Raw genomic sequence first — 21,341 nt, 5'->3', positions numbered from 1 at the left:
TGGTGAATCCGCCGCTGGGAACAATCCTGCCATGATCTCAGACGATGGACTAAATAGCCTATGTCATTTGTCTCTAATTTCTCCACTGACCACTTGTGATTTCCTGTAAATGTGGATTTGAGCCAGCGTGCACTAACTCAACAATGCCACGGCCTGGAGCCTATAAACAATGTCCCCTACATTGTCTAAAGGAAAACCAGGGGTGGAATCCTCTCAGGGGGATCAAAGTATTTACTACCATCCTCACTGCAAAGCAAATCTACACACAGAATACTTGCACTCTTTAGGACCAGATTCTGCCATCCTTGCTCACATGGACTGTTCCCCCTGCTATCGGGGGGGTACCCACGGCGGTGAGGTAATATGCACTGCGAGTCAGGGTGTCAGAATCTGGCCCTGGGTTATGACTGCGCAGAATGCAATCCGAGGAGCCCTTGAGGGGTGGACAGTGAGTGAGTTGATTGGTGGGAAGAGCAGTAGCGGTGGCAGGGATGGAAGGAAACTGGGTTTTGCTCAATGTACACACCCTGTATTTGGAAACAAGCCTCCATTTACCCGGAGCAGATCACAGGGTTGCCGTGCTGTGTGTGAGTGTCTGTCCGTTTAATGTGTGTTTGTCTCTGCAGCTGGTCTGTCCTCTTATCTGGCCTGACCACCATCAACATGCACGTAGACTGTAGTGCTCTTGTTCTGCTGCCTAAGTATTTGCCACTTACCACCAGCGTTGTCGTCAGGGATTGCCAGTGTGCTGTGGTTCTCAAGGACATCAGTATCAACGTGCTGTGAGTGCCGGTATTCTGGGCTGGGTCTGTCAATATCACCCTTTCACTCGTCACTGGATACGTTTCCATTTCCTACCTAGCATCTTTACGTCTTACATCAGTCTTTATCAGCAGAATGGCTGAATTCTGTTGAGTTCAAGTAGCCAGAGAAATAGATTCCCACATGATCCAGTATATCACAGTGCCATTGATTTAGATTCGTGTGGGAGCTCTTTGGAATGGGGACTCTCTCTTATTCTGTGCTTGTGCAGTGCCTAATACAACGGGGCCTGTTCTCAGTTAGCCTCTAGACACTCCCATAATAAACACGATAAATAATTGACTCTGCAGAACCAGGATCCTGGCACACAGTGGAATGGCTACAGAATACAATCTTGATGGATTAAGCTTTAATTCACAAAACTCAGCTGGCCAGAGGACAGGACTGAAATTAGAGCTGTCCAGTTATTTGTTCTCTGTCTACAGTAAGTGCCCCAAACTCATCAGAACTCCAACCTTTTCTATCCTGAAGGAGGGTCCCATTTAGGCACCGTTTAAAAACGTGAACTGTGCCTTGGACTGTTCCATGCTGATCGTGTGTCTCTCATTTCTCTCGTGATGCCAGTTTTGGGTTTTGTTGGTTTACTCTCTGTAATTTTGCATGCAGCGATATCCGTGCGAGCGTGACAGCCAGCCTAGGGAACAACATCGTACTGGCGTTACAAGTCAAGGTAAGTTTCCTACCCAACCCTGCCAGTTGCTCGCGTGTGGAGGAGTAAGGATGGTGTAAAGCATGCCTCCCCAGCGCCTCTGGATGGCTAGTCCAGGCATGGCGAGGGAGGGGAGAGGCTTTGCAGGACTCCTCTCCTACCTCCCTGACCCCCCACTGTGAGCTGTTGGGGCAGAGCATTGGCTGTGACCTCCACCCCAGTCGCTGGCCCGGAGCAGTCAGCTGTACTGCCGCCTTTGTGAGGACTGCAGTAGGTTACGTCTCCCTCTGGAGCAGAGACGGTTTTAGGATGTTGCTTCCTCTTACTCCAGGCTCAGAGGTTCGCTCTAGCGTCACCCGGTGGTTGGTGTGTGTTAGACATCTTCCCGTGTGCCCGATCTGTAGCGGGGGTGAGGCCATCACACCCCCGGTTACAAAACCGGGCTCTGTAGCTCGAGCTGTAGAGACTCATGCTTCTAATCCTCACTGTGGACCAGGATGGCAGCTCTCATACCAGCCCTTGGTGTGAGATGGCAAACACATTCCTGTAACCAGTTATTCCCCTTCCTGGGTAAAGGGTGGGAAGGTCTTTGTTAACACTGAGGCTGTAAGCTCCCCGGGGGATTTCCCCTCCATGCCTTGAGCACAGTGCAGAGCTCAATGAGTATCAGAACCCCTGTCCCCAATGATAATGATGCTAGGCAATGTTGTGTGGCTCCAACCCCTACTTGCCTCCTTAAGAAAAATAAAATAAAATCCTATCCTAAGATTTCACTAACCTCCGTACAAATCTCAGGGACAAAAATACTCCTGTTTGTGAAAGTCACCCAGACCATTGCAGCGATTTCCTCCTCCCTGACTGGGTCTCTTGCTTTGTGTTACAGACCCCTACAATACTTTCAGCTTGTATTTCCTTCGGGCATTCAAAGATGCTGAATGATATTAACTGTAAGTGCCACGGATTATCTTCCTTTGGGTTTTCTTTCTGTGTCCAGTAAACTCCATGCAGGAAGCTCTGGGCTTTTGCCAGCCCATCCAGAAGCTCTACATGTGTAGAGACCTGCTCCTGGCGTTGCTGCCTTTGAGTAAGACGACCGCAGCTGTTGTATCTTTTGTTTTTACACAACAAACAGAATACGAGGCAACCACATGAGCATAGTAGGGTCCAAATAACACTGTTTACTGAACATACACAGCATGCAAAGCCTACCTGCGTATACACACTGCTGCTCGGGGTGGCAGTTCCTAGAACAGAGCCCAGTGAGCACAGCTAGAGAGCTTACAGACTTCTCAAAGGAATACTGTCCTACTGCCTCCTTTGAGGTGTGGTGCTGGTGAAGGCTTCTGCGTGTGTCCTGGATGAAAAAGCAGACACGTGCTTATGTTAGAAAGGTTACTGGAGAGAAGCAGACCCTTTTGTCGGAAAGTGACAGGCACAAACTTTGGCCTCCTCAAGCGCAGATCTGGAAATAACTGTGAGAAAAGCTGCCTTGGAAGGAATGGTCCCAGGTGTCCTGGGTTCTCTGCTCACGGCTTGGGCTCCTCCTTGTGGCTGCATCTGAGGAATAGCTCCGCCCGGTCTGATCCCCCGTCCTGTGTCTTGCTCATGCTGCAGCCCCTCTCCTTTTCAGCAGTTGCAGCGTGCTCCCTCTTTGTGGCTGGGCCCTCTGGCCAGTCACTGGGTTTTCCCCCTTCTGGGGTATCAGAGTCGCCCTGGACTGGCTGACTGGGTATCGTTTCCAGCAGCTGTCCAATCCAAGGCAATGCCACTTCCCCAGGGGCTGGCAGGGGAACCCAGGCCTGCCCACTACTCTGGGTTCCAGCTCAGGGACCCTCAAATCAGCTGCCAAAGTCTGCACTGTCCCCAACCTTGCTGCTGTTTCCCTGAGCCGGTTCCTACTCCACCCCATCAGACTTCTGCTCTGCCACCTTCTGGGTAAACCCTTCCTTCAGAGCAGGATCCCAGGGCGTCTCCTCTCCCCTGGTCTCCTCCTTTCCCTCTCTAAGCCGAGACAGTGACTGCTGGCTCCCATGCTGCAGCCCCTTTCTGCCCTCCATGCCCCGCTTGCTCCTGCTCAGCTGGGCTCCCATCCTCAGTCAGGGATTGTTTATCAGCCTAATCCTCCCTCAGGTGTGGCCTATCAGATTACTTAGTCCATGCTGAGCCACACGAACGCTTCCCGGGCTAGTGTGGGGTGACCAGCCCATCACAACAGATCATGGTTGTAGGGGATGGCCAGCAAGGAGACGGACAGATGGCGTGCGGCACATCGCTGGGAGGTCAGCTGCCAAGCGTTCGAAGCTAGTGATGGATTGGGAAAGCTTCCGACCATTCTGCTGTGATGTCACCAATATTCATACGTGAATGTTACTTGCTGACCCTTTTCCTAAACACGGCACCAGCCTGGTGGAAAGTAAGAGTAAAGGAGCTTTTGTCAGGGAATACAAGAAGCGTTTCGGGGGGGTGTGGGGCAGGACAGGATCCTCCCCTCTCTACAGTTCAAGGTCTGTCTGCACTGGAGCTGGAAGGCGTAAATTCCAGCGCGAGGAGACTGACCCACGCTGGCTCCCATCCAGCTCACATGCTAAAAATAGAAGCGTAGCCATGGCGGCATGAGCAGCAGAAGGGCTCGCTGCCCCGTGTATGTACCTGTGCTCTCGGACAGGTCTGTGTTTGGGGCAGACGCCTCCTTTTGCTGCTCCCACGGCTGCAGCCACGCTGCTATTCCTAACACGCTAGCGTGATGCGAGTTACAGCAGGTATGTCTCCTCCGGCTGGAATTTACACCGAGCTGCAGCGTGCACATGTGCCCAGCCGCTCCGCTGCAGCTTCTAAGGTCTATCGGGTGTAGTAAAGCTAGACTAGGGGCCTATATGGAGTCCCCCCCTCGCTGTCCTTAATGTTGCCTCGGAGAGGCATTACCGGATCTGAGCGCGGTCTGCACAGCCTTCCCACGTTGTCTGGTGGAGTGGTCATGTCTCTGCTTTGTTCAGGGATGGGTGGGGGGCTGTGTTGGTGGGGGAGGCCGCATTTTGTCACAAGACTGAATGGAGTCCTTTCCAGTTTGACTGGAATAGTAATGAGGGCCCAGAGTATCTCGGGAGTCTGTGGAATTCATCCCTTGCAGCAGAACTAGACTCCAGAATCTTCAGCTCACAGGGAGAACAATCTAGTTTCTATCCTTCATATTTGTAGAGAGAACCTTGAACATGTGACCAAGTGTAACCATTACCGTGGTGTCTGCCTGAGTCTACAGCCATCCTGAAACAATCTCTCTGAGAGCTTTGAACAGCCCCGTTCATCTCAGTGGGTGGTTGCCTTAAAGACAATAATCGACAACATATCAAAACCTGAATATGCAGGAAAATCATAAAACAAACTGAATTCAGTAACTACCTAATACATGACACAGGGCCTGCTGTTGTGACTTGACTTCTCAGCCTCACATTTCAGTTTAAGATACACAGGCTTTCACAGAATTATCACAAGCTGCCATAGACTTTTCACTAAACTGCGTCACAATCCAACCTCCTTGCTGCAGAGCTTAGGTCCAGCTTGTGGCAGAGTATGTAGGGGCTTGAAGATAACATGTATTTATATACTGCTTTTTGTCCCAAATTATCGTCTCAGCCTCCCTTGCCTCAGTCATTGACCAGTGTCTTGGCTTGTCTGGTTTTCTGCTTTGTCTAACTTCAATCACATGCTCTTTGGGCATGGAATGCATCTTTACCTGTGTTTGAAAATGACTCTGTGATGCATGTTCTCTCAGTTCTGGGCATGAGAACAAGGTGACTCTCTCTTGGAAGAGGGGGTTCTTGTGTCTCGGTGTCACTGATATCTAATTCTGACAAGTTTATTGGAGATGATGTTCCATTGATTGGAACCAACCTCCTATCTTTAAATTTATCTGGAGTTTTGCTGAAATCCCAGCTCAACATTGTGCATCTTCCATGTGCAGTGATTCTCCTCCATGTTTCTGGTTCATGTTGTAAACTTTTTTCCTTTCCACGCAGGTGTATTCCCATTTGAGAAGGGAAAGCTCTTGTATGTGGCTCAAACTCCAAAAGTAAATAACCGGTTCATTGAAATTCCTGTACAGGTAAGTGTGTAGACTCTAGGTAATGTCTGAGACTGAGATTTCACAACTTTCTTACGCTGGATCAGCCCTGAAACTCTGAAAGGTGTCAGAGCTTTCTTACCTTCTGTGATGTTGGTCAGAGAAATGAGTGACAGAAAAACCTCAGGGTAACTCGTCAGCTGTCAGCATAGCCACAGTCTCACATAGGGATCCATTCTGCTGCCCTTATTCATGTCAGTTAGCACTTATTCATCTAGACCCTGATCCTGAAAAGACTTAATAGCCCACCTTAATTGATTAGTCTTGTTAGAGTTGGTATGGCAACCATTTTCTCATGTTCTCTGTGTAAAGATATATATCTTCCTACGGTATTTTCCACTGCATGCATCTGATGAAGTGGGTTTTAGGCCACGAAAGCTTATGCCCAAATAAATTTGTTCATTTCTAAGGTGCCACAAGGACTCCTCGTTCTTTTCACTTCCTTAACTCCTCCCAGTGCATAAAGCTAAGTGCCTCCATACGTCTTTGCAGGATCAGGGCCCTATGCTTTCCCACTGTTTTTCTTGAATGAATTATGTGATCTCTAGCAATGGGGCAATTCCCGTGAGTAAGTGCTACTCAGTGAGAGTCAGCAGAGCAGAGTCAGGCTCAATGAGTTTATTACTCAGTGGAATTGAAGAGGCAGGATAAAGATGTGAAATAAAAGACCCACTTAGCGACAGAAGCAAGAGGCTTGTCCTGTTGCTAGGTTCTTGTCACTGGACTATGGTAACGGGCTTCCTTTGTCAGCAATTTTTTTGTTTCCTGATGTCAGCTGGCGTGAAGGGGGCCAAAGACTGAGCAGGAGAAAAAGCGAAGAACAGCCTTGGACCTGCTGAGTGACTTGGTAGCTTCCTGACACCAATACTGTACTAATTATATAAGGATCCAGCGTTGTCACTCTGCATGTCACGCTGAAGCCTGAGAATGCGAGAGTCAGTGTAAACCGATGGAAACCACTGTGCGAGCTTTTTGTTCAGAATGTCACCAGGTTCACTCGTCCCTGGGTTTTGCAGTCTGTAACCATCCAATTTTTAAGTTCTAAGCCATTTTGACTTTACAAATGACACCCATGTGACAGAAAGGCAGGTATCTGTGCCATACCTAGAGACCTAAACCATTGTGGCAGCAGAGATCACTCGATCACTCACACCATCCCCACCCTCACTCTGCAGCTAATTTGTATGCAACAATTTAATTGGTTGTGTGAGGAAACCTGTACAGTGCAGGGTGACTTGGCCCAACTGCCCCGTTCTTACAGCAAGGGCTTTCCGCTCCTCGTTAAGACCCAGCAACCTTCCCCCTCCTCAGCAGAGTCCATCCTCAAATCCACGGCAGCCCAGCAGAGTGAAAGTGAGAGGGTTGCTCTGCAGATAAAGAAACCTAATCGATTCACGGCTCACAGTTATGTAGATAGGAGATAATGCACATTTTGTTAACAGCGAGGATACTTAACCACTGGAACCGGTTCCCAAGGGATGTAGCCGATGCTTCGTCACTTGAAGTCTTTATGTTCGGTTGGGTGTCTTTCTAAGAGGTGCTGTAGCTCAACCAAAAGTTATGGGCATCCAGGCAGAAAACAGTAGGTGAAATGATCCGGCCCTGTGCGATGCAGGAGGCCAGAATAGATTATCACAATGGTCCCTTATGGATTCATAGATTGCAAGGCCAGATGACGTGGTTTAACCAACCATACAGGACTTGGCATGGTCGATGGCCATCTCTCTTGTAACCCACACTTACGCATGGTGACTCTCTGTCCCCCTCTCCTGCCCGGGCCACATAGAGGTGTATGAGTCTGACCTGGGTCTTCGAGTTCAGGCAGTAGAGGCCCATGCTTTTCCATCCCAAGGTCATAGTTTCAATCCCCTCCCCCATACAGTCTGAACTGCAATTTACAGCCGAACTCCCAGTCACACACTTTGCTCTCCTGGAGGGGGGAAGGGGGGGTGTCTCATCCTCCTGCAGTGGCCTCCACTGGCTCATGGTTGTGGAATTTGTACCTCCCTTACTAGCAAAGGTGAATCAGGTTTCTGGCAAGTGATTTTGGATCATAGGGTGGAGGGTGAATCCCCTCGTTCTGCTCCGTATGCCAAGGGCACACCTCCCAAAGGACCCACACTTTGAGGGGCTTTGCTCCTCTCTGCACAGATTTGGTGCCCACACCTGCCACTTCTATTGCTGGAAATTATTCATGTCAGTGCTGAAGGATCGTGACCTGAGGCTACGGAGAGTGTTATATGCACAGGAGGCATGAATCCCTCCCCTCAATACTGCATGAGTAATTTCTTTGTCCCTCATTTTGTGCCTTTGCCAGTTAGAATAATTATTTTAGAGTCACAATTAAGGGGCTTTTCATTGTGTTAAGTGGCTTTTCTGATCTCTGCTTTCAGATGGAATACCTGGCCGACAATGGGAAGAAGATCCCCATTCCACCCCTTTCGGAGGACTTTGTGATACTGCCAGAAATGAATTATACATCTGAGGCCATAGGAGAGAACGTCATCACTTCTGTCCTCTCCTACACAGTCTTCAAGAAACCTCATTCCTTCTTTTGTACCCCTCAAACGGTGAGCGATGCCGTCACTGGAATGTCAGGGCATTACTGTGGAGTCAGGGTCCTCCACCAAACGCTTCAGCCTCCTGGATCAGCCCGAGAGGCTCCTGATTTTAGGAGTCCTTTCCTAAGCACCTGCTTATCTCCTGTTTTCATTGGCCCAGCAGGGGGAACTTTACAGAAAGACGTGTGTTAGATCATAGCCATATGTCCGTCTGCTGGGGCTGGGAGACTCACTTCATGCTGCAAGTAGACATACCCTTAGAGACCAGGCTAGAGTGCTGGGTGGGATAATGGGTAGAGTGGGACTGCATTGCAGTCACTCTAGCTATAGTGGTGTGGCCACTGCTGGTTCGAGAACGTGCTTGAAGCAGGATCTCTGAATGAAAGGTTTTTGGGGGGTAGAGTATAAAGGGAGTTGGAGAGAACCAGAGGCATGGGGCATAGACAAAGGGGAAAGCCAAGGGAGGGAAGGGGAGGTCAGCCAGGGAGAGGAGGTACGAATGGGAAAATTAAAGGGGGAATTCAAGGGAAGACCAGGGAGGATTAAGTTGGGAGTACAGGCAAGAGGCTGAATATATGCAAACGAGGCAGTGCGGGTTCATTAAATATGCATGTTTTATGCAAATGCTGAAATGGTCTAATCTCCAGCTTTCTAGGCCTGGAGCCGGATCAGGTATGGTGCTGCTTCTGTGAGGTTTGGAGATCTCTGTGCAAAGCTATGTCCTTACTGATGCAGCTGTTTGTTCTTCGTTCACCTGAAACGGGTTGGATTTTGTTAATTAAAAGCCATAGAAAGCCTGGGCTAGGGGGAAGAACCTACAGAATATGGTTAGAATAATAAAAAAAAAAAAGCCTATGGAGAAGAGCCAAATAGCACTGAAGACCTTTACTGACTCTGCCAGGTGGGGTTTCCATCCTTGAAACTCAGTGCAATACGCAGAGCTTAGTGGGAACAAGGACAGAGATCTGTTCAGCTAAATCCTATGTTCACTTGCTCCAAACCTCAGCAGGTGTGACTGGGAAAATAGGTTGGTTCCAAAACTCACCACACTGCCTGTGATGGCAAAGAAGAACCTTCCTGCGAAGTCTGACAAGATGAGGTCAAACTGTACATGAGCCGCGGTTGATTTAAAATGTACCCTGGTTCCCTCTAGTTCAAACCAGCTGGTACTCAAACGCTCTTTGGAGCTGGGGTGACTGTGCACTCCATGTTCAGAGGCAGCCCTGGGGCACAGAGCCACAAGTCTCGTCACCCCAGCACCGGTTGTGTCCTCTGCAGCACCTGCACACTTCACCTGTTAAAACACAAAACAAAAATACCCATTCACTGGGGCTTCATGTGGGTGGAGTGGTCTTCCCCCTGAAGGAGGAGGAGGAGGAGACCCAGTGCCGGGGAAGGTGCTGCAAAACCCGACGCTTCCAGCTGGCTATTAATTTTTGTATGCAATGTTGGGGTAGCTGTGATGGGCCTAGGGTATCAGAGCGGGATGGTGGGGGAGGTGATATATTTTATTGGGCTAAGTTTTGTTGGTGAGAGAGACCAGCTATGGAGCTTACGCAGAGCATGACGTGAAGAAGAGCACCATGCAGCCTGAAAGCTTGTCTCTCGCCAGCAAACGCTGGTCCAGTGACTGACGTGTTCTCACCCACCTTGTCGCATTCATTTTTGTTTCAGTTTCTTGACACTCTCTCCCTGGAGCTGATCCTCTCTGAACTGATTGTTTCCAAGGTGAGTTCCCCTCAGTCACACACTGATCATTTCTCTGTCGGACCGAATGTCACATTACTTATCCCACTGCACAACAGACCTTGCTGGTGGCTGAAGTGTTGATTCCGTGCCGGACCGCATAGGGGCCGTGGCACCTGGGGCCTTGGCTCTTGCTCCCGGTGCTGCTGTTTGGTTTTTTTTGTCCTAGCTGCATGGACTGATGGTCTTGCACCCTCTGAGAAAAAAGCAGCCCCTCCAGAGAGAGGGGAGTATTGTCCTACTGCAGCCTGGGCCCTGACTGCTGAAATGGAAAGCTGCAAGCTCTTGAAGAAAATTGGCTCATCTTTGTTGGAAAGAAACAGCCAGTCGGGAGAGGAGGCAGTGTTTGTCAATAGAAAATGGGGGCGAAGAGGGCGTAAGATTACACGAATCTCCATCCCAGTGAGGTGTTGGGGCTGATGTGACTTCTGAGATCACACAAGCAGGGCAGTCAAAATCTGCATTTGCTGGTGTGTCTCTGGGGATTACACAGCATTTACTGCTCCACCTACTGCAGGGGCTCAGAATAGCTCATCATGCCCTTGCTGTCGCCTGTCGTTTCCTTGTCTTTCCTCTCCAAGGTCCACAGGAGGGCCCACATCAATCTTGTTGTGTGTGTTTTTCTGGTTAAATCTAGTCCCTGGCCCCTCTGTCCTTACAGTGCCCAAACTGCACTCCAATCTCTTCTTCACTGCTCATCGTTACCAAACTAGTCAAACCTCTGACGGTCAGTCTGGATGTGAACCTGTGTGCCATGAATCTCACTCTCAGCCTGGAGATAATGGATAAAAAAGGAACCAAGAAACCTGTGCTCCTCATTGCTTTGAAAGCAGTAAGTACTAAGATAGAAAGCTCAGATTTCATCTCAAAGGGTGAAAAATGGAGGAGCTGCTGCCCAGTGGATACTGGCTTTCTGTACGCGGAGGCCGGCGGATGGGTTTGCGTTTACAGCAAAATGTCACATTCACATAGATGCGTAGGTGCTCTGGGTCTGTGACGCGAGTGATTCTGCAGCTGGAGGAGCAGCATCTTGCTAATAACTGTGAAAGCTGAGCATCGAGCGATGGTTTTCAGGAGACCCCAGCTCTGGTTAGGAAGAGCCTCTGAAGAATGCACTCTGCTCCAGGCCATATGGAATAACCACAGTCCAGCTTCCAGAGCATTGTCCCATCCTTGTGAATGAAATGTTATTGCTTTCCAGCTTTAAACTTCATACACAGTCCCAGGGCAAATCCATCATGCTGCGAGAGCTGAGATTTGAACCCTGCAGTTAGACAGAGTCTGGCTCAGGAGGGGCCAGTATCCCAGGAGGAAATGAGACCTTGTCCGTGGCACTTTGTGCCCGTGGTGTGCGGGTGGACTGAGCTGGGACTCAGGACTTGGCGGAAGCAGCATGTTTCTCGCGGCTCCGTCAGGTCCTGCGGAATCCAAGCTTGTGTGTCATTAAAACAGAGGAGTGTGCCCTTTCCGGCCGCCAACCAGGCCTTCCGAACGTGGGCAGACTGTGACCTGACGCAGAGCTGGTGCCATCTGACTGCATGGTCTGACAGAATCCATGGGGGCCTCTTGGCCCAACCGTTCTGAGAGGAGCTAACTGCCTCCGTGCTGCTCAATAGGGTGTTGACATTGAAGTGCCAGGAAAGCATTTTAAACTATCCCCTCCCTGATCAATGCAGCAGAATTACCCAGCTACCCTGGGAATGTGGGAGTGTCTTGGGTTGTGGGAAAGATCTTGGGCCACTTGATTTTCCCTTTCTGCCCCTTGATGAAAGTAATAACGAGGTGGCAAGAGAAGGCTTTTGCTTACGCTTCTGAGTGTTTGCCTGGTAGCAGTGAATTCACAGTGACCATTGTTGGCAGGAGTGAAAGTAACTTAAAGGACTTACCGGTACTCCGGAGTCCTGAGCAGGAGGGTGTGGCCTCGACCGGAAGAGGTGGGGCCTTTACATACCCGGGCCCTTTAAATCAGGATTTAAAGGCCCCAGGGCTCTGGCTGCGGCTGGGAGCCCGTGGGCCTTTAAATCACCCCTGGAGCTACCAGCTGCAGAGGCAGCTGGGAGCCCCGGGGCTCAGGGACAATTTAAAGGGCCCCGGGCTCCGGCTGCTGCTACTGCAGCTGAGCTCCGGGCCTTTTAAATCACCGTCGGAGCCCTGCCACTGCTACCCCAGGGGCTCCGGCAGCAGGGCTCTGGTGGCTCTTTAAGGGGCTTGGGGCTCTGGCCGCTGCGGGGAGCCCCAGGGCTCCAGCAGCGGGGGTTGAGGGGTGCTTTAAAGGGCCCAGGGCTCCCCACAACGGCTGGAGCCCCTCGCCCTTTAAAGCGCGGCTGGAGCCCTGCCGCTGCTACCCCAGGGGCTCCGGCAGCGGGGCTCAGGTGGCTCTTTAAAGGGCCCGGGGCTCCGGCCACTGCGGGGAGCCCAGTGCCGTTTAAAGCACCAGCCTGGGGAAGCCGGTCTGGCCCGGCACGGTGTACGGGCTCTTGCCAGTACACCGTACCGGCTTACTTTCACCTCTGATTGTTGGTTTCCTTTCTCTGAGTAACTTAACCCAAGCAGAGAGGAAGTGTCTCTGCTGTATTCTGCAGCTGATGGTCTGTTCTCAGAGCTCAGGTGCTGACACTCAGATCAGCTGATTTGCTGCCTCGTTTCCTCCTTGCAGAAACTCGGCTTGGTTGCCACTCTTCAGCTGGTTGAAGGGAAGGTTCAATTCACTGCATCCCTGGACAGGTATCAAGTCTTCCAAGTATTTTATCCAGAATGTGTTCATCTTAAACAATAGGTTTCAGAGTAGCAGCTGTGTTAGTCTGTATCCGCAAAAAGAAAAGGAGGACTTGTGGCACCTTAGAGACTAACCCATTTATTTGAGCATGAGCTTTCGTGAGCTACAGCTCACTTCATCGGATATGAAGTGAGCTGTAGCTCACGAAAACTCATGCTCAAATAAATGGGTTAGTCTCTAAGGTGCCACAAGTCCTCCTTTTCTTTTTTCTTAAACAATAGGATCCTGAACAGAAGTGATAGGCAATGAAGAGAGCAATGTGGCTCCCTTACCACCTGGATTTTAGGTTTTTAGATATTTGGGGACCTAAACTATGGGCTAATGATTTTGTGATTGGTAAGTCTGAGCCGGTTTCTTTTTTCCACAGTTTGCATTTCAAGCTTCTTTCCTCAGCCGTGGGCCCCGTCAAGGTAAGTCCTTGCTTGTATTAATGTCTGTGGTATGCTAGGAAGCAGAAACAAACATTTGTTCGAAATCAGGAGCCTGATTCTCCACAGCTCCTTTACATCATTCCAGCAGAATATTGGCCCCCGGGGGAACGCCAGAATACGCGGCGGCTGCTCATAGCTCAGAGATGGGGAGAGCGCTCTATTGTAGTCACCAATATAGGGCATGGGGGAGCAAGGAAGAGGGCACGGCTAGGGTTCTGTGTGCTCCAGTTATTCTCTGCCACCCATGGCCCCAGGGGCCTGTATCTATGGCTCAATGAACACTATGTTCTTACCAAACTTTATTATTGTTGCCTTAAATGAAGATTTTTGTTGGAAGGTGGTGGGGAGTAACCACCCACTGCAGGTTTCTTACATAGTCTTGTACCATTTTATTTTGCTCAGAAGACCCATGTTTTGCTATTCCAGCTACCTAGTGGGGCAGCTTGGCATTTTTGCATCCAGAACAAAAGGCTTTAAATGATTTTATGAAAGCTCTGACTGGAATTTTGAATGGTTGTATCCTCTGTCTGATGGGAAATAGCACTGCATAAGCGTGCCTGGGCTCTGTGGCTTTGAGGGCAGAAAGTGCCCTCTGGAAGGGAAAGGAAGAGGGATATTGGCCCTGGCTGGGGAGGATGGGCATTAGAATACTGGACAAGTCATTGCTGCTCCCACGCATCAAACGATTCTTTCTCCTTTGAAAAATGTACGAACCCAGCATGGCTTAGGTCAATGGATCACTGTGTCTTGGCATTTTATACTGCTGCCTGTCACTGTAGCATCTGAGCACCTTTCATGTAAAATTAATAGCAATAGCAAAATCTCTACGGGACTTCCTGGAGTCACTGGCACGTCTTCCTTTTTGGGGTAAAAGACTGTGCTGGGGGTAGGTGTTTTGGGAGGTGTGTGGGTAGAAGAGGGGGATCAATGCTGAGTGTGTCATTCTGCTGTGAGTATCATTCTGGATTAGCTTCATCTCTGGAAACTTATTCCACAAGTGGAACTCCTTGACACATGCTTTGACCTCAGCTTTGTGATCTCCATTGTCCCAGTGGGGTGCAAATGTCTTTGTGGTTCATAGATGGAAATTTGGTCTGTAACAGAGCTGGGGCTTTGATCCATTAGTTGCTTTGAAGGTTAGGACTGAGGCCTTAAACTGGCATCTGAATCTGATTGGGAGCCAGTCGAGGGACAGGGGCATGGATCTGAAGTGCTCACAGAAGCTTAAATGGATCTGTTAACTGCACTTCTAGAAAACAAATATATTGATGTTCTTCCAGGCCCAGCTGAAATCCAGTTGCTGCGAGATCGTTTGGGTGACATCTGTAGAAGTTTCATGTTGTTGATGTACTTACTAAGTCATCTCTGTGTTTCAGATTGTACGTTTTCATGAGCCCCTGAGAGCTTTCATCCAGAAAATTATACTAAAGGAGATCAACTGTAAGTCTGGTTAGATGTTTTCTTCAGTGATTTCTTGTCTGCCAAGTACGTAGTCTACATCTCTGTGTGCGGCGGTTAAGTGATCACAAATGCCTCATGCATTAATTTGCAAAAGGCTCTCCCTGTCTTCCTAAGGTAGGTAGGCAGGACACATGCTGCTGCCTTCATTAGATGGTGACTGTAAGAAAAGGAGTTATGAAATGGAGACTCTTTGTTTTTTTTAAAAAAGGGCATTTATGGGAGTGAAATTCCCTTCTCACTTGCCCACTATCTTGAGAATTCCCTTTGACAGGGCTGTCCGAGAGAGAGAGAGCCCAAAATCACACAGGAAAGCCACTCGAGAAATGTAAAGGCTCCTGCAGTCTGTTTACTGAAATTCCCTCTAAAGCTTTCCTCTCCCAGACAGCTTCCTCCGACCAACAGAAACCCAAGCACTAAACCAGTAACGAAGCTGCGGCATAATGGGCTGCTTACTGCATCTGTACATGAATTCTGGATTCTGTCCCCTCCCCCCTCCATAGGTCCTGCCTTGAGCGTCTCTTTATCATGTCCACTAGTTATGTTTTATCGTTTAGCTGCAAGCTCTTGGGGCAGGGAGTATCATTTATGACGTTTGTACACTGCCTGGCACCTGGGCCTGGTTGTGTCCCTTGGGCGCTTCTGCAGTATAAATATTTAATAATGGGGTGTGTATAGTACCAAACACTGAGGCCCAAATTTTCCAAAGTTCACTTTGGCACATGCCTGATTTCTATTTGTTTAAGACCAGATGCATGCACCAAATCAGGAACACACATGAGTGCCCCTTTAATTTGGGCCTAGAAGCTGGTTCTTCAAATCACGTCTTGATCCGCCTCCTTCTAAGGATGGGTGTGGTTTTTTGTCCTCTAAGCTAGTTTGAGTTTGCAAACTGTATACAAGTTCACTAACCGCCCTGGGAACACCCTGCGGTTATATATCCTGGTACGTTCACTCATTACAAAACCCTAGTTAGAGTGTTCATGATTAGTAGCTTCTCTGATTTTGTGCCTTTGAGAGGCAGCCTTCTTATATGCCTCTGGGCAGTGGATCTCTAGGCGCTTCCAGAGAGCCATAATCCCTGTACAAACACTGGACCACTGCTCGCCTGTTCCATGTGCTAGGCAGCAGATTGCTTGCTGCCCAGATCTGTAGCAGCAGCAAAGTGGTCCCATAGCAGAGATGCAAAGCCATGTCCCAGGTTGCGGGGTTTTGAAGAAAGCCCATGGAAGCAAGTGGAAAAGATGTGCTGGGTTTTCCTTGTGGCTCACTTGTCACATTTAGGTTCCAATCAACCCAGTGTGCAACAGAGGGATGGGCAAAGTCCCCTTGCCTAGTTCAGTACTGGTGGAGATGGGCTAAAGCCACAACCCTGGCACCTGGGTCTGGATGTCAAACAACTGAGGCTGGGGGTTGTTCAGATGCCGTGTTGGGGTCTGACTGGGCCCATTTGCAGAAATGGAGTTCATGTTTCACTGAGAAGCTGTGGAAAAGGGCAGGATGGGAAAAAACGAGAAAATAGGGTGAAAAATGGAGCCCATCAGCGAGGTGGAAAAACTGAATTGAAAAACCCAGGTACAGTGTCTAAATACATGTCCTGGCTGGAGGCCACACATCCGCGTTCCCTGGATGGAGGGCACTCAGCTGTACCAGCCTAGCTTCCTTTCTGCCATGGGGTTGGGTTCTTCTCTCCCAAACACAGAGCCGTAGGTATCCTTCAACTAGAATACCAAAATCTCTGACCCACCTTGGTGTTGTGTGGGATAGATTTAAGTGACAGGGCAAATGTGGTTGATCTCTGGGCCCCTGATCCTGCGAGCTCTCTCTGCCCACCTGGATCTCCCAGTGAAGCCAGCACAAGGAGACTAGTAGGATGAAGCCCGAATTCACTTTGAGAACCCCATAAGTCCAAAGGAAAATGTGCCAGGTTTTCCAGGAGATTTACCCTGCTCATAGCATGGGCAGTCACCAATCTGATCTGAGTGAGAACCAAGCAAAGGGTGCATTTCTCTTGTCTAACATTATCTATAGCACTGTAAATGCATATGGCTCCTGCAAACCTGAAAGACCTGTTCCATCCACCATAAAGCTTTGCTGATCACTCCCACCCAACAATTATATTGTCTCCCAGTGCTCAATGCTATGATGATTAAACTTGGCAGATACGTGAAATTCTGCATCTGGCTCCTTGCAGGCTGAGAGTGCTGAAAGATGTGTTTGTTTGTTTCAGTTTATCTCCACTTAGGAAAAATCCCAATATTTAAAGCACCAGGATTGAAGCCCAGCATTGCCCATTGCCACCCTTCTAAGGTAAGGCTTCTGAGAGGTGTGAAATCTGTTCTTTCGGCACCATATCACTGCCCCTTGATACTCCTCTGCAGCATCTGCAATAGGGAGGTTTCTTTAAAAAAAATATCAGGTTACAAAAAATGTACACTTGAAGATTTGCAGCTCTCATATGTTTTAGAAAGCCATCTCCTGCCCCTAAGCGATAGCTGGCCCTGGGCATTTTTGCACTGGGAGAATTCCCAAATGATTCCACATGCCAGTCTGGCTCTTATTGTCCACAGAGATATACTACAACATTGTAGCAGCCATATTTTAAAGGGATCTCCACCCAGCCAGCTTTGCATGTACAGTACATTTTACCTGCTGCTTTCTGCGTGAAAATGCAAGCGAGAGAGACTTTTCACACCATCTGCTTTGTATGTGAAATCTACCACTTGCATGTGAATCTGGCAGAGAACAGAAAATTGCATGCCTGGAAACCACATCTTGGAAATGCTGATTTTCTGACTGGCCATAACACCCATGAACATGCAGGGTAACCTCGTAGAAGGCATGTTAGCTGGTTGTGTCATAATGTAGTCTCACACATAGGCTACTAAATGAGCATCTAATGTGACTTCAAAGGTGCTAGCTTGCATTGATATGGGTGTTAAGAGGACTCTTCAATTGTATTAAGCTAACACAACTGAAAAAATCAACCCCTTTGCCTGAAGAAAAGGAGGACTTGTGGCACCTTAGAGACTAACCAATTTATTTGAGCATGAGCTTTCGTGAGCTACAGCTCACTTCATCAGATGCATACCGTGGAAACTGCAGCAGACTTTATATACACACAGAGAATATGAAACAATACAAAACAAAACAACCCTTTGCCTGAGTAGACATGAGTTGGTGACTGCTGCATTTCCTTTAAAAGCTGCAGTATTAACTACAAATTCAGTTTTGTAAAGTATTTTGCTTTGGAATTCCAGGACTGTGAAAGGTGCATACTTGGTAAAACGAAAATTTTATTCTCCTTCTTAAAAGTCTTCATAAAAATCACTGAATTCTTAACTCTCTCAAATTGCTTTCTTTCCAATAGTCGCATCTGACCCTAATCGGGTTAAATGTTTCCAACTCTCTCACCACATTGCTCTGATACTAAACCCGTTACTGTGCAACCCACTTCATTGAACAGCTGGGAAGGAACTCACTGGGTGGAAGAGTCCATCCTTTGGACATGAGCTGAGAATTTCTCCTTTGTTGTTCTAGCGCTGTCTTGTGTGCCATAACAAGCTCCATAAAGGGTGATGTGCCAGGCGAGTGTGGTGCCGACGCCCCTCTGACACTGAGGAGAGAGGAAGAAACAGCGGCACAAATGAGGAGGTTTAATTCATGGGTTGTTTTTTTTTTTTTTTTTTTTTCCAAAATTTTGATTCAGGCTTTTTACTCTGGGGGAAAAATTGCCCCATCTGCTATGGAATTTCAGTTGAAGAACTGCAGTAGATCTCAAAAAGAAAAGGAGTACTTGTGGCACCTTAGAGACTAACCAATTTATTTGAGCATGAGCTTTCGTGAGCTCATGCTCAAATAAATTGGTTAGTCTCTAAGGTGCCACAAGTCCTCCTGTTCTTTTTGCGAATACAGACTAACACGGCTGTTACTCTGAAACCTGCAGTAGATCTGATAGTCTCCTTGTTACTTTACAATACTATTGGATTTGCTATTTTTCAAATCAAATCTGTCTTGAGTGATGAGTTTCAGGGAGGGTTTGGGACATTGTGGTTATTGTTATATTACTTTCCTTTGGTTACTGTGTTAATAAATCATTCTCCTTAGCCTGTGTGCCGTGTTCATTTCACCCCACTGCAGGATTCATTGAATCATAGAATATCAGGGTTGGAAGGGACCTCAGGAGGTCATCTAGTCCAACCTCCTGCTCAAAGCAGGACCGATCCCTGATTTTTGCCCCAGATCCCTAAATGGTCCCCTCAAGGATTGAACCCACAACCCTTCGTTTAGCAGGCCAATGCTCAAACCACTGAGCAATCCCTCCCCCCATTTGATAATTCATACTGCTCCCCACCCCCACATAAGATTTGTGTATTAGTAATGTGATGGACTCAGACCAGAAGGATAAAAGAGAGTATTTTTTTTTAATGAATAATTAAACTGTTTATTCAGTCATTCTTGCACTTTACAGCTGGAATTCTGGGAACTCAAAAATAACATCTTCGCCAGTGAGCTTCTTGTAGACACCTGAAAATGTTTCCACCTTGTGTTCAACATTATTCTGTTCTGCTTTGTCCAAATGGACCTTTATGAATCTGCTGCCGTCTAGTTTCACGCGGATTCTCTTGCCCACAATTTCTCTAGGGAAGATCAGATCTTCGAGAATGGCATCGTGCACGGCTCCTGGGATGCTTTTGCTCGTAGTGAAAGGCAGGTATATCAGCCTCAAAATGAGCAGTTCCCTATTCCCTGGATAGCCAAACAAAGGCTACTCCAGGCCAATCAAGACACCTGATGCCAATTAACCACTTGAGGTCGTTAGGCTAATGTCGGCACCTGAGCCCAATTAACTGGCAAAGGGTCAGTAGGGCTGTTAGGCTAATAGAGACAGCTGGGATCAATTAAAGTCTCACTCACACTGCTTAAAAGCTCTCCTTTCTGGCTCTCTGGGGAGAGCCCAGGTGAAAGGATCTAGAGGAGAGGAAGCCTTGCTGAATCCTGAGGTAAGGGCGAAGCTGGGAAAAGGGGACCATGGGGAAGTGGCCCAGGGAATCAAAGCAGCGTCAGTGGTGAAGGGAAAGCCGCCAACAGCTACTTCCCTGGGCCGGAACCTGGAGTAGAGGTTGGGCCTGGGTTCTCCCCCTCCCGCCATACTCTGCAGAGATCCCCTTGAGAGGGGAAGCAGGACTCAATCCAGGCAGGAGGCTGAACTGCGCCCACTGAGCTCTACGGAGCAACAGAGACTGCAGGGTATTCCCCCTTCCCATCTCTCATACTGGCCTGTGATGAAAGTAACTCAAGAGGCTGTGATGCTTACTGCTACAGCAAGAAAGGGAGGTCACATTGGGGTCTTATCGAGTGTCCAAGGCCACTGAATCCGCCTAGAAGCGCGGGACCCACCAATACAGGCTTGGAACTTTGTCACACAATTAATTCCATCTGCTGGCCTTTGTTGTCCAGTACATATAGGTTGTACATATACACACACACACACACGACATTAATAGTTATGTGCATGTATTAATATTTGATTTGTGTGTGTGTGTGTTGGATGATCATGCTAAATTGTATTATTCTTATTCTTGCTCGCTTATGCTAAGGCATATGTCCCACAATGCTCTGGGACAAGTGTGGTTTAGCACTTGGCTTAGGCAAATACACGAACTATCCAAAGCTAGATGGACAAATGTTCTAAACAAAGGAGCAATGCAGCACAAGGAAATCATGGAAGCTGTATGAATGCTTTGCATTAGGGAGTATCTTCATGCACCGTAACATTTGGAATTTAATATTCAAAACGAAAGATGGGAAAGTACAGGAGGCATAGAAACAAAGCTGGCTAGTTATGCTGAAACTTGGTGTGTGAGCAGTGCTCTGCAGCTTGTGAACATCACTCTGTAAAAGTTTGCTGTTCTAAGGAGGCATTTGGGTGAACTGAACCTTCTGGGTGAACTGAAAATGCTGCCAGAGACTTTGCTTCTGGGAAGGATTGATGAGGTATTAACTCTTTCCTGTACAGTACTGCCTTGTCTTTAGACAATACATTTGGTTGAGCTTCATTATCTAGTCTCTTGAACATTCTTAATATTGAACCTCAGGCATAGTCAATTAGTTGGCTGCTATACCTTTTAATCAGTATCCTCATGGAAACCAGATGTTAGAAATGAAAAGTTCAGGTAGGTCATCTGATCTATTGCTTCCTGGATTACACTTTCTAGTGCTTTGTCCAATCTAGTCTGAAAGGTAATCTGCAAAGGAGGAGGAAAAGAGAGTTGGGCCTTTTATTGCTTCCTTATGACATACTTAAAAAAAAACAACTTGAAAATGTTTTTCTGCTTGTTCTTTTCCTTGGACATAACAGGGTCACTTCTTGTTTGAGAACTTCTTGGAGGATTCAGGAAGTATGTAGTGGGAGTTCTCTTAATTGAAGGGATGGGAGAGGTGGGATCCAAAATGTTTTACTTAAATAATTATTAACCAATACTTACAATTTTAAATAATCTGGAAAAAAAATCATTGCCCTCTCAGTTAATCAGATTTCACTTCTTTATTACTTGAGTCATGCACAGTGTCTTCCAGGGTAGAGAAGCCACCTCCCTTGGAAGCTGTTCCATACCCTAAAGTGACCTCTTCTCGTTCAAAGAAAAAACATTACACTGAGCCAGAGTGTGTCCCCCTCAGTCCTTCCTCAGACAAAGCCCCCGTTGAAACACCTCTGGACTTCAATGACAACTTTTCCTCTCTCGGAACATCAGGGTTTTCCTGTTTTTATAGGAGGGCA

General features: G+C 48.0%; 1 protein-coding gene and 1 long non-coding RNA gene across 2 annotated transcripts; both read left to right on the top strand.

Annotated features, from left to right (window-relative positions):
• The first annotated feature begins 300 nt into the window (after positions 1-300).
• Positions 301-11,403, top strand: LOC125622457 (uncharacterized). The gene is made up of 8 exons (XM_048820557.2): positions 301-782; positions 1,429-1,492; positions 2,355-2,418; positions 5,485-5,570; positions 7,982-8,158; positions 9,824-9,877; positions 10,557-10,727; positions 11,311-11,403. Exons 1-8 carry the CDS (start codon positions 607-609, stop codon positions 11,401-11,403), a joined length of 885 nt encoding a protein of 294 aa, XP_048676514.1. The 5' UTR covers positions 301-606.
• A 1,138-nt stretch (positions 11,404-12,541) lies between these two features.
• Positions 12,542-18,368, top strand: LOC125622391 (uncharacterized). The gene is made up of 5 exons (XR_007352721.2): positions 12,542-12,619; positions 13,039-13,081; positions 14,479-14,542; positions 16,791-16,870; positions 18,101-18,368. It is a non-coding gene; the product is annotated as an uncharacterized LOC125622391 (long non-coding RNA).
• Positions 18,369-21,341: the final 2,973 nt, after the last annotated feature.

Source organism: Caretta caretta, chromosome 13 (genome assembly GCF_965140235.1).
Source record: "Caretta caretta isolate rCarCar2 chromosome 13, rCarCar1.hap1, whole genome shotgun sequence".
Classification (NCBI taxonomy): domain Eukaryota; kingdom Metazoa; phylum Chordata; order Testudines; family Cheloniidae; genus Caretta; species Caretta caretta.
This window is presented reverse-complemented; position numbering and strand designations above follow the sequence as displayed.